Here is a 14,862-nt window from a genome sequence, read left to right on the forward strand (position 1 = left end):
TGGTTTCCTGTTCTAGGTAGAGATATCATCTGAACCATTTTCACTCAACAGAACACAGCAACAGGACAAAAATCACTTCCATGAGGTCTCCTGTCAATAGACAGATAACAAGAGAGGCAACGATTAGAGCTTAATGAATAAGAATTATCCCTTTTATAGATTAGTGCAGAGAGTGATCATGATGAGATCAGAATCCATTACTAGCCTTCTGTATTTCAGGGAATTGCAGTAGGGACTGAAGAGGGAAAAATAAAAGCATCTCAAAGTGATCACGTTTGCTTTGATAGCATTTCACACCACATCATCCCATTTTTCTTCTCCAAGTGGCAAAGTAGAGTTTACAGAGCTAATTTATGCAGCCTAGTCTGAATTTTCAGGGAAGAAAAACAAATTCAAAACCTATGAGTCACAATGAAGACCTTAAAGCCAAAGCAAGGAACCTAATAAATCTCAAAGACAAAAGGAGGTCACAGAGAAGGCAAATTATGCTGTCTCTGAACTTCTTCACTTAATGACATGATTAGAAAAGTCACATCCAACAATAATAATCTGTGTTGAGTATCTGTAAAACTGAATGTCCTTTAGTATCTTACAGTTAGAAATAGTAACAGTGGTATTTGAAGGATTTATCCTCGTTCTTACTTTGCAGTGTTTGCAAACAGCAGAAGAGCATGACACAAGTGTATGCTAACAACTAAAACACTATTAGCATGAATTTTAACAAAGAAAACCTGAATCACATCAAACAGGAACTTAATATTTCTTTCTGCAGTGTAAGCTGTAAGCTAGCTTTCTGAAACAATGGCTTATCAACCTGGAAACAAATGAATGATTGATCCGAGCGACAGCTGACTCCTTAAAAGCCCAGGGGTACAGACTTGAAGGAAAGCTGATGGGTGGCAGAAACAAATAACTGAATAAAAACCAATACAGCATTCAGTGTCAACTCAGCAATGGGGAGGAACTCAAATAATGGCTCAAATATGGTGATGGCAACTAGGAGGACGAAGAAAATAATATGATCTAGTCTTTCTTGAATGCTGCAAACTGAGTTCATTTGGTCCTGACAGGCTGTATTTGCATAAATACCAGCACTATTGTGCACATGGTCTCTGATTTTAGAATAGATCATACAAATCAGAGGGTAAGAGAAAAGATGAATACCAAATAATGAAATCAAACCCTTGATTCCTTTCCACATTTGTCTTCAGAGACCATAACGATTACAAGTGTGCCCTCCTCCCCCACCACAAGCAAATCCAGAGAGAAGATACTGAGAACAAAAGAAAAAATTCCAAACAACACAGATCTCTTCAGATACAGAAGTAGTATGAGTCAAATTTTGATGTATTTCACTATTCTTTCTCCTTAAAGAGCAAAATGTGACAACCTATCTTAGAACAAGAGACACAAAACAGATCATGGGAATGACTTTTAAAATCTATCTGTACATACCAAGAAGAGTAGAATATCACAACAAAGAAGAGGAAGAATTGAAAAATATCAAAATTCTTGAGTAAAATGTTGAAAATATTCCAGAAAAACATGGGAAAGATGAAACCAAAGGTTATAAGGAAAAATATCTAATCACCATAGAAGTATCATGACAAAAAAACATACAAAGGAAAACCATCATATGAAGAAAAAGTAGAACCAGTGGGAGTTACAACATGAATAAACAGAAGAAAGAAAAATAATGCACCTCAATACTAAAGGGAAGAGAAATACAACCTTATACAGGCAGTGAATGGAGGCAGTCTGAAAGTTGACTTTGAACACACCTCAAGAACCATTTTTTGGCAGAAAATAAATGCATAACTTGCCTGAGGGTAGCCACAAATGTTCCAGGATGGAATCTGCCCTCTGAGTTGAGCCCGCATAAAGATTTCATCAAAATACCAGAATATCTTACTTCTAGGAAAAACAAAAACAAACACAAACAACCAACAAAACAAACAAACAAAAAGATAACAAAAACTAAACAAAAGGGGAACTAAATGTTCAGAATCAATCTGTACACACATTAAAAAAAGCACCAGTTAGGATATAGGAAGGGAATAAGGAGACTTTTAGGTTAAAAAGAATATGAATGTAGTCTCATGAAGAAAAAAGTACCTTTTTCTGTAGCAACTTGTAACAAAATAAAAAACAGGTGGAAAAGGCACTGGAAAACTGTACTAGAAGAGCTGGAAGTTATTTCTAGAAATGTAAAAAATCCACAGAATCCCTACCAGAGTAAGAATATGAGATTATGAGACTGACCTCCTATTACACTTTTTCTTCATGAGCACTATGACTAGATTTGAGTAAAACTAGAAAAATAAGCATCCTTGCATCAATAATTTTTCAAGACTATTTGAATTATCCTGGTATTGTCAAAGTTTCAAAAGACCAGGGAAGCTGGGGGTTTTTGACCATGTGTAACCACAAATATTTGATGGAATTATATTGTACATTCAATTTCCTCTGCTTTGATGAAATTTCATAACATACAGAATCAAATTTCATAAATTCTTTTGATTTTAGGTCTAACAGTGCTTTTGCAGATCAACAAAACCTATCAGGAGCACCTACAGTACTTTTTTCAAAATTAAATTTACTAGATTTGACATATTATATGCTACTCAGAAAGGCATTAAAATATCAAAACCATTAACATTAGAGAGTTGAACTGGCTGAAAATGTGGCTTTTCAAGTAGGCTTTTTTCCTCCTTCTTTTTTTTCCTTTAAACTGAAGGCTTATAAAATTCCTGGATTTACAAAAGGATTACACAGCACAGAGCACGTACCAAAAAAAGACTGCTACTTTTTCCAAAAAGAATTAAAAGTAATTTGCCTTGCCACACCTCAACATCAAAAAAAAAAAAAATAAAATTGGAGCACACCCTTTTCTTGGCTATGAGATGGAAAAAGCAGGAAAAAAGGGAAGAACCAATTTTTCCAATGTATAAAATGGACAAGCAACCAAAGAAGATTGGGCAGAGTTACAGACAAAGCCAGTTACACATCTAATAACTGAATTCAAATACCTGAAGTCTCCAGATGACTTTAACATCAGGGACAGTCTTATCAATGACTCTCTCAAGCTGAGAAGGTAAGATAGCAAATTTCTTTTCTACAAGGATTTTAGAAAGTAATACCTTGTTTCATTACTTCAGAAGAAATTAGTGAAAGGCCACTTCAGTTTTAAGGTCAATTCTTCCAGAGTGAAGAAATTAGAGATTTTTTTTTTCTCCAAATATCAGTCAATCTGCCTCTCTGAACAGAGGTATATTTTAAGGGCATTAACAGTACTTATCAAAGACAACCAAAAATATCTACAGCACTTTCCATGGTTAACAATAGCAACATGATCCAGTCAATTTAATGGACAACCTACTACTATAAGACTAGAAAGTGAAGGATCTAAAGCAAAGCATCCAAATTAATATAAATCCTATTTCACATGAAGGAAAATTCACATTTTTATTTCTTTGTTAGAAATGAAAAATTGTAACACAGAAGGCGTCAGATGACACAACCATTTAATTACAGAAGTTTGGTACAAGTTCAGACTGTTGATTTTTCCTTCTCTCCTGTACATTGTAGCCATTACCTCTATGTTAATGTAGGTTTCAGAGTAGTATGTCTCCTAATACTTCTTTTGTACTTTTTATCACGACTCATGTTCTTCACTGTGAGAAAAATCTTCATCTATCCTCACATTATTTCACTGTCATTTGATTACTAATGATTATTCACACATTCTCTGCTGTCTCTGACACCTATTCTCCATAGTTTTACTCTGTTGTGCCATCCTTTTATTGGTCACATTATTGTCAGAGTGTCCTAGTAAATTCTTTTTCTCATCAGGCAAAAACATACATAGAAATATGATAGAACCACTAAATGTAGCATTCTTCCCTGTGACTAGTGCCTCAGTGTTTTCAAACAACAAAATCTTTTACCTCTCTCAGCCATCCACGCGAAGTTCTGGCATTCTTTCCATTACCCATACCTTAAGAAACAGAAGTATTATGCAGTTCCTTGAGCAAGAGTTCCTTTCACCAGAATACTACCTTCCCTGGTAAGTCATTCAACAGAAGACAAAGGACATAGCATGGTGCTAAGTTAATGAATGGATTCTGTGGTTCAACAGGAGGCAGACAATCTCTAGTGACAAATAAAGCACTTAATCCTTTTAACATAAAATAATTACTTGGCACTTTTAGATTTATTTCTGCGTAGTTCAGGAAAAATATTCATAGACACCAACAGACAATTTTTATCTAATTAAAAATAAAAATTGTGATAGGACTAAAGTATAAGTTTTTTGTTGAATGTTCAATCATGACGGTACAAGCAGTCACAAAGCTTTAATGCAAAACCTAATGGTTTAAATATGTTAAGAAACTGCTGTTTAGACACTAATACTCAGCATTAATTTCTGTGTTGAATATTAAAAATGTAGTACCTTACAGAGAATAACTCAATAACTCACACTGAGGAAACTGGAAGTGGAATTAATGTCTACATTAGAAAAATAAAAATATGAAGTGAGTGTTTATCAAAATTACATTGCATTCTCAGAAAAACACTGTCATATCACAGTCTAAATTTTTACCTCCTGAAATTAACTTTCAAAATTACTTGAAACCAAATTTCTAAAAGTCTATGCATTTTTCATTCTTAGAAAAAGCAACTATAGATCTAATGATGAAAACCAGCTAAAAATGTCTCTTAACTCTTTGAAGACACAAGATTCACTATAACTCTCCAGAACATTTTTGCTATCAAAACAGTTCATTAAACTCAAGAAAAGTTCCATTTTAACTTCTTGGGAGAAGTACAGACAACAAATTACTTTAGAAAACAAAGCTGCTGTATCAGCTAATGAACTCATAATTTTCTCCCTCACAGCCAAGCAAGCATGAGTTCTGCATGAGAGCACAGTGCATTCATTGCTCAAAAAAACAATGTTACTATAACTGAACAGCTTCAGCTAGATTTTTGAATCACTTAAAATATATGCCAATAGTCTAATACAGTAACACAGCTATAATTATACCACTTTAATATGGTGGGACAAGAAAACTGCAATTAAAGATAAAATTTCTGCTTTCTGTGATTCTACATGTCATCTGAATGTGTGAAATATACTTGAACTTAACAACCTGTCCAACATTACTCACTTGTAAAATGAACACACCTAAGGTGTCAGCACATCTCTCCTAAGTTTATGAAGGAAGGAAATATCATTCAGTTCTTACACTGGTTCAGTACTGCTACTGATGGCACAACAGGTTGCTAAAGCTCCAATACTAACATCACAACCAGAATTCTAGAGTGGTGTGACTTCAGGCCTCATTGCTTTCTGGTGTAGCCAAGTTACTAGTATGTTTTCTACAGTACAAAATATTTTGCACTACAATAAATTATCAGCTTTAGTGCCTCTCCCCCCATTTGGCATTCTATTAAAGCCAAGTCAAATAAGGCAATATATGACCACCTATAGACTAAATCAAACATCCCTATAATCTTGCGCTATATTCTCTTTTGCTTGGTATCTGTAGAAGCAACAAGGTACTTAGATTAAGTAAGCCACTCTATGCAGTTAACTGAGGAATTTGGACCTACAGCTAACAGAAACTGAGATCAGAGTGGGCAATTCCAAAGTTGAACAAGCTTCTCCTTCCTTCCACCAGGTACTTACAAAGATTTTGTGTAATTCCCCCCTGCTCTAAATTCTTGTAATATACAAACAACCTAGAACATCAAAAGAAAAATGTGGATTTGAGCACCTTTATGTTCCCACCAAGGCCTCCATTACTTTTAAAAATTTCAGGGCTGGCGCTTTGAGCACCGGGCATAGTGCGCTCTACACTTACTTCCTTCAGCCACAAGTGAGGTGACAGCTGCTTAAACAGAGAAAGCAAGTGTACACAGATTATCCTGAAAAGCCCTCACTACTTTAAAGTAACCTTGATTTTTTTTCACTGCCCTCCCAACTTAAAGGGTTTGGCAGGCAGCACTCACATCCAGATGGTGGACAAGTAAACCTACTTCAACAGATTGTATTACAATGCTTTACACTGAGCAGTTATTGGATTAAATGTATAAATAGCTGTGGGAAACCAGGACTTTCCTCTTTCAAATAATCATCATTCAGCTAGAAAATTATCTTTCCTCTTGTCACTCCTCTGTGGCCCAGAGAATCCTGCAACTTTCTCTGAAGCTCTGTCTGTGCAAGAGGACAGTAGAATCCAGTTCACATACTCTGAGATCATTTGAGAGTGCAAACAATGTACTGGAGAGGGAAAACAACTGATATATTTCAGAGTAGGAGCTTTTTTAATTAAAGCCCGCTTTTTGAATTAAAAAAATAGTACAGATCACTTTAAAAGGACCCAAGCACCCAGAGGGGCAGACAGACCAGTGTTTAGGGTATTTTATGCGAAGTAGAATATAATTTCCCAGAAATCAAATTAATATCAACTACTCCCACTGTATCAGTTTCTGTGACTTATGATGAGGTGTCCTACTCCTGTTAACTAAATTGCTCTACAATTCCCTCACCTAACTGTAGCTTGAATTCCTCTCTTTGGACAGACACCTAAACATATGTGGATACAGCTAATTTATTCCTTCGCTCTATGTAGCCCTATCTAGCCCTGCAACTTCTAGGGTATCTAGAAGAGCATTACTTCTGTCAGTCAAAAGAGATTTCTACCCGTATTCAAACACCTTCTTTGTACTGTTAGATAACCTTGAAAAAACAGAGTAGAGAAAGGAACTATATTTCAAAACATTCTGTCTGCTCAGTTTTATCACCCCTTACATTAATCTCTCTTGCAGAATCTGAGTCTCTAGTTATGTCTTTTATAGAAAGACAAAGATTCACACTAAAATACTTTAATAATATTAAAAATAATTTTCAGTATCACATTTTTAGTATATCAGTACCCCAGTGAATTTAATTATGGATTAAATGCAATTTATATTTCATTCTAGTTTACTACCAAAATCAGAAGAGGGTTATATGGACTTGATAGCTAAGAGAAGTAAAAAGAACAAAATGTTTTGAGTAATAATTTGAACCACTTAAATAAACAAAGACAAAGCAGCTACAATAACCAACGAAAGTTTAAGCAGTACCAATCAAAAATAACTCTCATATTTTATTGTTAAAATAACCATATTCCTCAGTATAGTGCAGAAAAAATACTACAATATAAATATAACAATTTATTATTCTAAACAAACAGACTCTTGCAGGACAGGAAAGTTTTGAGTTAAAGGCCTAACTTTAGATTCGGAATGCACCTCTGCCACTGACAAGATCCAAGACACAAAATATGTGAAAAAGCCTGAATATGTAGTCAGCATGACCTGAAAATATGCAGTTTAAAGTGAATTAGCTGATTAATTAGCTGAACAACTGCCAATTATTTTCATGAGTTATGAAAAACAGGCTAAGTGTCAAAGGACTTCATAAGACAATCAAGTTAACAAAAATGCTTGGTAGAAATTATAAAATAAAACTCAGAAATTAACTTTATACTTTAAGTAGGATTTTTTTGCTATGCTACCTGCACTTTTGCTCTATGAGCTCAAAAATCTCCATCGAAGAGACATTTACGTGGCTCAGACACAAACACATACACATCAAAATCTACACAAGCTACACAGAAATGTCAATGCGCAAGATTCAGGACTAGACTCTGTCATAGTTGGCAATTTGTAAGGCAACTAGATAAGGAAAGCAAAAGAACATGTAATAGTAGAGCAGAAAGCAACAGTGATATGAAATTATTAAAAAGTCAAACTAAATGCAGAGAAGAAAATGGTTTCTATCATTCAAGCAGCAGATGCTACAGCCAATAACCTTGAGCAACTCTGTGAGCTCAAAATGTCATTCCACAAAGGGACTGCATAACTGTAATTACCACTTCTGGTATGGACTTGATATACAAAATGTTCCATGTAACACAGCCAAACTCTGCTAAGCTTAATGACCAGTGCATCTGAAATTCAAAAATTAGTTGCTTTAGATTAATCAGAAAAGAGCAAGAAAAATTAACGGAATGGCATAATTCAGCTAAGGACTGCAACTGCTCAAGAAGAGATTATGAACTTGGGGTATTCCAGAATTATCAGATACAACCATCAGAAGAAAGTAAAATCCTAATAGTAAATCCTATTAGGTGAGAGAACAGTCTCCCCAGAGAAATGCTACAAGTCCTGCCACCACTTTAACAGTTATGAAGAAGAGCGTTTTCATGAAGAAGCCTGCAATGGCAAGAATACAAATCCCTTCTATGTAAAATTTCTGGGATTATTGTCTGAAATCAAACTATTGCCAGGTTGGTTTTTTTTCGTAATTCTGTCAGAAGCAATCCATTCAATGCATGCATCAATTTATCTCTCAGAATATGAAGGACTTGTGATGATTGCATATAAAAATATGAGTTTCTCTATCTGAAATGCATCTTTCAGCTTCACTGTAAAATATCTTCCCATTTGTTTCATGGCAATCCGTCATGATGGAAAGTTGTAACAAAAAAAGAATACTTATAACATTTGACATACACAAACGACAATAAAGAAGGTATTATATTTTTATATCTCACAGCATTAGATGAAAAGATAATATTTTTTTAATTATACCTGCTTTCAGATTTATTAGAGCAAGAGAAGGAGGCCTAAACCAAATACAAAGTAAAGTTCCTTTTTGAGTTCTGATTATCTTATCCAATAAAAGGTGACCTTCAACACACTTTTAAAAACGAAGAGAATAAATCTGAAGACTTCTGAAGACTCAAACCCATATTCAAAGAACCCAGTGCTTTCCCACTCTAATTGTACTGACTGATTTTTCCAGAGCACTTAGAACTCAAGTAGATACAATCTGTATTTTCCATGTGGTTGCACAGGATGTGCTGTATAAATGGTTATAGAACAGAACAGGGGAAAAGATCAATTATGCCACTGATCTGCCTTATGACAGCAAGGATGCCAAATGGAGACAGCTGGGACAGAAAACTTTCAGTAATCCAATCACAAAATGCTATCAGACTGCTGTAAATGTCCTTTATTTCACTTACTGTATGCAATCATGGAAGACATCAAGGTTTTCCATGCAGATTTGTTAAAATAAGAACTGCTAGTCCTCTTGTCTTTTTCTCCACTTGCTCTACCACATTTCCAAACATTTCTTTCTTTCAATAAAATACGCAGACAGAACATTCATCAGAAGGAAAGAATGTTACAGATCATCAAAAACAGCATCAGGAGATAGCATAAGAAACTAAGTAGTACTCTTTCAGTTTTAAAGCAATAAAAACCAAGGACAGCAGCTTTTGCTGCACGTTTTGCAGGCCCAATTCCGAATGGGTGAGAATTGCTACCTTTATGGTGAATGATGACCACAAATTAGATGGGAAAGGCATTTTAAAGAGGAAGATACCATTCTGGCTGCAATGTAAGGAACATGGTAATAATCATCAATAACCTTTAATAAACAAGATTGGCTCAATATGAAAACCCAAACAAAAATGAGAACACATGGTGCAGAAACAAGAGGATATTGCCAATCTATCCCAGTGAATTTCAAAGGAAACAGAAAACTATGTTCAGGACTGAACATTTTCTCAGAAAAATTATCACATTTAATACTTTAAGCCTTAAAAAATACACAGTTGCTTCTATTAGTAAGAAAAAAAAAACAGGAAAAACTGGCAAATGCTACCTCTAATCATTCTCCAAGTTGAGAAGACTCTGCATCAAAGAATAATCTTTTTTTATGGTCATGATAAGGACAAGAAATACAGTCTCATAGATGTGGGTATTGAACACTCATAGATTTAGACTAGATCTTTGGGTGAGGGAGGGGGGAGGAAAGCCAGGAGCTGTACAGCTACCCTAAAGGCTCCTAAGGGCACATCAGATACACATTTTTCAGGAATAATAAAAGCATGGCTGAGCTTTGGGATGAACTATCCATTAGATTGCCCTTCCAAGGAAATAAGAGAGGGAGAAAAAGGTAAAGAACCATTACAGATACATGAGTCTTGATGTCCTTTAAAAATACTCAGGGTAAACCAAAACATCACAACTTACCAAAAGAAAAATAGTTATTCCCATTGCATATCAGTAGTTTAACTAAGCTTCTGAATCATCCACCTGAAAGCTCAAAAATAAACATTACCCTCTATGAGAAATATTTCAACATTAAAACCCAATGTTCTCCATGTTTCAGTCACAAAAATTGTATAATAAAAAGCCAAGCAGTATATTTCAAAGTGAATTATTCTGATTCCTTTCATTTTTTTAATAGTTTAATCTACTTCAAATTTGTATAAGATATATAAAAAGTATCAAAAGAATTTAGAATATGCCTTACAGAAAATGCATCTATGTCAATACAAATATATTATCTCAAATGCTGTGGAAACAGTCAATTTTTATTTTCTCCCATTATGCATACAGTTTCCAAGAGAAAAGTCCTTCTTCAGTTTCTTGTTACTTCATAATCAGGAACTTTTTTTACTTTGCTTTAAATAAAGCAGGTTTTTCAAATCTAGTGAGCCATGGGAGAAACTAATTTCCAAATCAGAAGTCTAATGTTTTCTATTTATCTCCTTAGTTGTGAAGGATGCCATGAGTGTCCACAATACAGAAAAGGATAGAGCAGGATTAAAGCAAAGCAATAGGAACGTTTGTGTGTTTACATATTTGTGCAGTCATTCTAAAAACAGTTTCCATTAAACCACATGACTATTTACTAATTCAAATCTATTTTTCAAGCAGTTCTATAAATTCTTGCAGATTTAATCAAATTTAAGACCAACCTTAGTACGTTTCAGTAATTTGCCTGAGAAGAAAGTTTCTTTAGTTATATTAAGAATATTTTACTGTAGAGGACAATGTATTTTAGTAATTTAAGAACTTGTATATTTTCTAATACAGCTATAACATAGTATTTCACAATCAACACAAAGTTTTACCAATGTTTTCATGTTTCCCCATTCATCTTTCTCTGCTAGCAATAAGTCAACAAAGATACAACAAAGCCCGTAGGAAAGAGGAAACTGACACGTAATTTGGTTTTCTCTCACGGGATACACATTCTAACCACACTACATTAACTGACCTCTTGCAGTGTTCACTCTGAAACCATTCACTGTGTTCAACCACTTTTCCAACTTCCAATAAAAACTACAGCAATCTTACCAGTCTTTGTATAAAACCCAAGGCTCACTTTACATATCTAACCTCAATCACCTCTACCTTTTACCACTGTGCTTCCACACAGTAATGTGAACAGGAACCTCCCGGAGCACAAGATCACGTGCTCTTTCAATTCACATAATTTTTCTCAGAACAACTGTAAAATGTTATTTCTAAACTACTCACTGTAAGAAAGTTCAAGTTTCATTTTTCACATACAGATCTTTTTCCCACCATATATATTGGCCAAACTACTACAGCTTTTAACATGAGGTTAGCAGGGTAAGAAAAGGAGTCAGACTTTAGCTCTTCCATATACAACACAGACACATACAAAGCAATATTCATATTATACATACAATGTATAAAACCTTGAAAAACACTGTTACGCTTTAAGCTTGCATGTAAAGTGAGGAAGCACTTACAGAGTTGCACTAGTTTCTCTAAAGATGCAGTCACAGCATACTATGTCTACGTAAAGCCAGCAGTTTGTCTGTATGAGTTGTCCCTTGCATTAAATAAAAGTATTAAACAGGAATGAAAAATGACAATAAAAATATGCAGAAAACTAGGATGTATTAGTTTAAATCAGCTAAAAAGGAAAACTGAACAACAAGCTTTACAGACGAGAAATATCAGCTTGAACTGTAAGACCAAATAGCTGAAAAAAAAAAAAAATCCCAAACATTTTCATCCCTTTATGTACCACCTCTGCCATAGCATTGGGAAACTTTCTATAAAGTAATTGTAGATGTCCATTTTAATTTACCATTATTTACTTGTTAGAAAAGGATTCCATTTAAAAAAGAAAGATTATTTCAGCTATCTTGGTAGCACAGCTGGCACTCCACATGAAAGTGTCAACAAAAGTTGCAATGCCAGCACATCACAGCAAGAGAGAATCAAGAGCGTCAAACATTAAACACATTTTATTAAGAAAACCTAATAAGTCAAAGTTTTGAAAAGAAGTTAATTATAGCAGCAGAAGGGCAACACATTTACTGCTTACTCTTTCCAGAAAGAGGGGAAAAGACAATGCCTAGAGTGAAGGTATTAATTTTTTTACAATGACACCCAAGGGATTTATTTTCATGATCAGATTATTACTTAACTTGGTAATATGACAGTCAGTCCACTATTTAGATACTTAATAGTATCTAAATTATTAGATAATTCTAATTATCTAAGATTCTTATTAAGAACCTTACACTAAGTTTGGCCTTTTAGAATTGCAGAATATCATGGGAAGGGACATTGAGTTCAACTCCCAGCTCCACACAGGGCAACATAAAAGTTAAACCATATACCCAAGAGTGTTGTCCAAATGCTTCTTGAACACCAATAGGCTTGGGGCAATGACCACTTCCCTGGGTACCTTGTTCCAGCGCCCAACCAGCCCCTCATTAAGAACCATTTTCTAATATCAAATCTGAACTTCCCCTGAGACAGATTTGAGTCATTCCTTCCACTTCTGTTACTGGACATCAGTAGGAAGACATTGGTCTTTCCCTCTTTGCTCACCCTTGTTTCATTTGTTTGGCCCATAAGCCTTAATAACCCACACAGTTCTTTAAAGAAAAACAGAAATGTTGACCATCCTTCTCTTTGTCTGAGACACTAGTTCAAAGAAAGCATCAGCTATAAAAATTTTTCTTTCCCTCTCCTCTACCACCACAAAGCCCAAGTCCTCCCACAACACTAACCACCGGTTCAAAAAAAAAAAAAAAAATCAAAAATTATAAAACTCCACAGTTTGGTTAAAAGTTATCTCCTCCCAAAAATGAAATTACACTGAAACTAGAAAGAGACTCTACCAGGTGGCCTAGCACCGGGTATGTGAAAACCTGGCCTGAAATAGACAGCAAGCTAGAAGTCCAGCAAGCTCTAATGGCACTGAAACCTAAAAGAGGCAAATATATACATTACAAGTTTATACGTTTCCCTATTTAAATACAAAAGCTTCTAGAAATAAAACTGTTGATTCTGAAACTGAATTAAAATCGCTTCTTCCTACACACCTCTCCCAGAGAACACCTTCAAAGGATTACCAGCACCTACACCTTCCACACACACACACCTGATTCCATCGCCTCCATGTTATTTATTAACGTTGGGCATTTCTTTCAGTTGGCACCACAAACACGGGGTTTAACTTCGATGTCCCCCGGGCTCGCCGCAGACCTGCGCTCCTGGCCCCGGCTCTCAGCCCAGGCCCCCTGGGCCCACGGCGGCGGGCACCCAGCCCAGCCCAACGCAGCCCAACCCAGCGCAGCCGCGGCCAGGACGGCGGCCCTTGCCGCTCTCTGCTCGGAACCAGGGCGGCCCACGACACCGCAAGGCACCGGCTGGGCAGGGGCAGAGCGCGGGGCACGGCGGTCCCGGCGCTGCGCCCAAATCGCAGCGGGCGGCGCTGGCTCCCGCTGCCCTGGAGAAGTCGCCGCCGCCGGCCATCCCCTCCCGCGGCACTGCAGGGTCGGCACGTTCCGGCGCCCGCCGCTCCGCTCGGGGCTGCCAGGGGAGAGGGGCCGGCGGGGCGGGCGGAGCGCGGGGACGCCGGACGGGAGGGAACAGGAGGACTCCCGAGCGGGAGGCAGCGCGACTGGGCACATCCAGCCGGGCGCGATGGTGAAAGAAGCGAACGTCTCTACCTCCTTCTTTTTCTGTCCTCCCCCGAGCTGTCCGCAGAGCAGCAGCAGCAGCAACAGGAGGACGAGGAGGCAGCCCCCGGCCGGCAGGAGCGGCCGCTGCGGTGCCCCCGCGCCCAGCGCCATGTTCCGCCCCCGCCGGCTGCACCTGCGGCACCGCGGACACCGCCGCCGCGCTCATTGGGCCTGCGCTCGGCCAATCGCAGCGCCCCGCGGCGCGGCGGCGCCTGGGAAATGTAGTTCGGGGTGGGTGCGCTCCCGTGGGGGTTATCTAACAATCTAACACAATCTAAACAATCTAACCTCCTGCTCCAAATTCCCCGCTACCTAAAGCACTGAGTGCAATCCGAATCACGACAAAAAAAAAAAAAAAAAAAAAATCCCAGACTCTTCTTTCCTAAACGTTTGTGCATATACACTTTTTAGATTTCACTATACACACATAAAGTTGCCTATGAAGAAAATAATATTAATGCAATACACTAATACAATTAATTCGAATTTAATTCCCAGAGCATTAACCATGCAACTTTAATTTGATATTCTCATTCATGATACATAGTCAGTGATTATGTATTTCTTGAAAGTACACACTGTGGTGCATAGGATAGGTAATGTTAAATTAATGAGCATATACTTTTTTCCCCCCTAGAATTCCAAGTACACTCCTCGTGCTGCATTAGTTACTTACACACATCTGTCCTGAAAACTCAGAAGTTAGAACTATTCGATTCTTCAGAGATCTTGCCATATCACTCAAAAATTTTATGAACTTTATAATCAAAACACCACAATGAAATAGAAAGCTGAGGCACAAAGAAAGTATTCAAAAGTATCAGTTTATTTTGGGCACAGAATTTCTAGATGGTATTATAATAATATCAGGTACTAATTTGATGATACTGCTGATAACTTAGCACCAAGCAGTTAAAACATTAAACAGGCCATTGTGTTCTCTTGAGGTATATTTGCAACATGCCTTTCAGAAGTTACACATGCCCATAGGAGT

General features: G+C 36.9%; 1 protein-coding gene across 2 annotated transcripts in view; it reads right to left on the reverse strand.

Annotated features, from left to right (window-relative positions):
• TUSC3 (tumor suppressor candidate 3) overlaps nt 1-13,995 on the reverse strand; it is a 110,618-nt gene extending 96,623 nt beyond the window's left edge. Inside the window, exon 1 of one of the 2 annotated variants that reach the window (XM_027735952.2) lies at nt 13,857-13,995. In XM_027735952.2, coding sequence (XP_027591753.1) covers nt 13,857-13,979 — 123 coding nt within the window. In that variant the 5' untranslated portion in view covers nt 13,980-13,995. Of the gene's footprint in view, nt 1-10,098; nt 10,164-13,856 lie in introns of those variants that run through there. The other variant, XM_039378554.1, reaches the window with a different exon arrangement.
• Between the last annotated feature and the right edge of the window lie 867 nt (nt 13,996-14,862).

Source organism: Pipra filicauda, unplaced genomic scaffold (genome assembly GCF_003945595.2).
Source record: "Pipra filicauda isolate LSUMZ 115617 unplaced genomic scaffold, ASM394559v2 scaffold140_size2443280_pilon, whole genome shotgun sequence".
Classification (NCBI taxonomy): Eukaryota; Metazoa; Chordata; class Aves; order Passeriformes; family Pipridae; genus Pipra; species Pipra filicauda.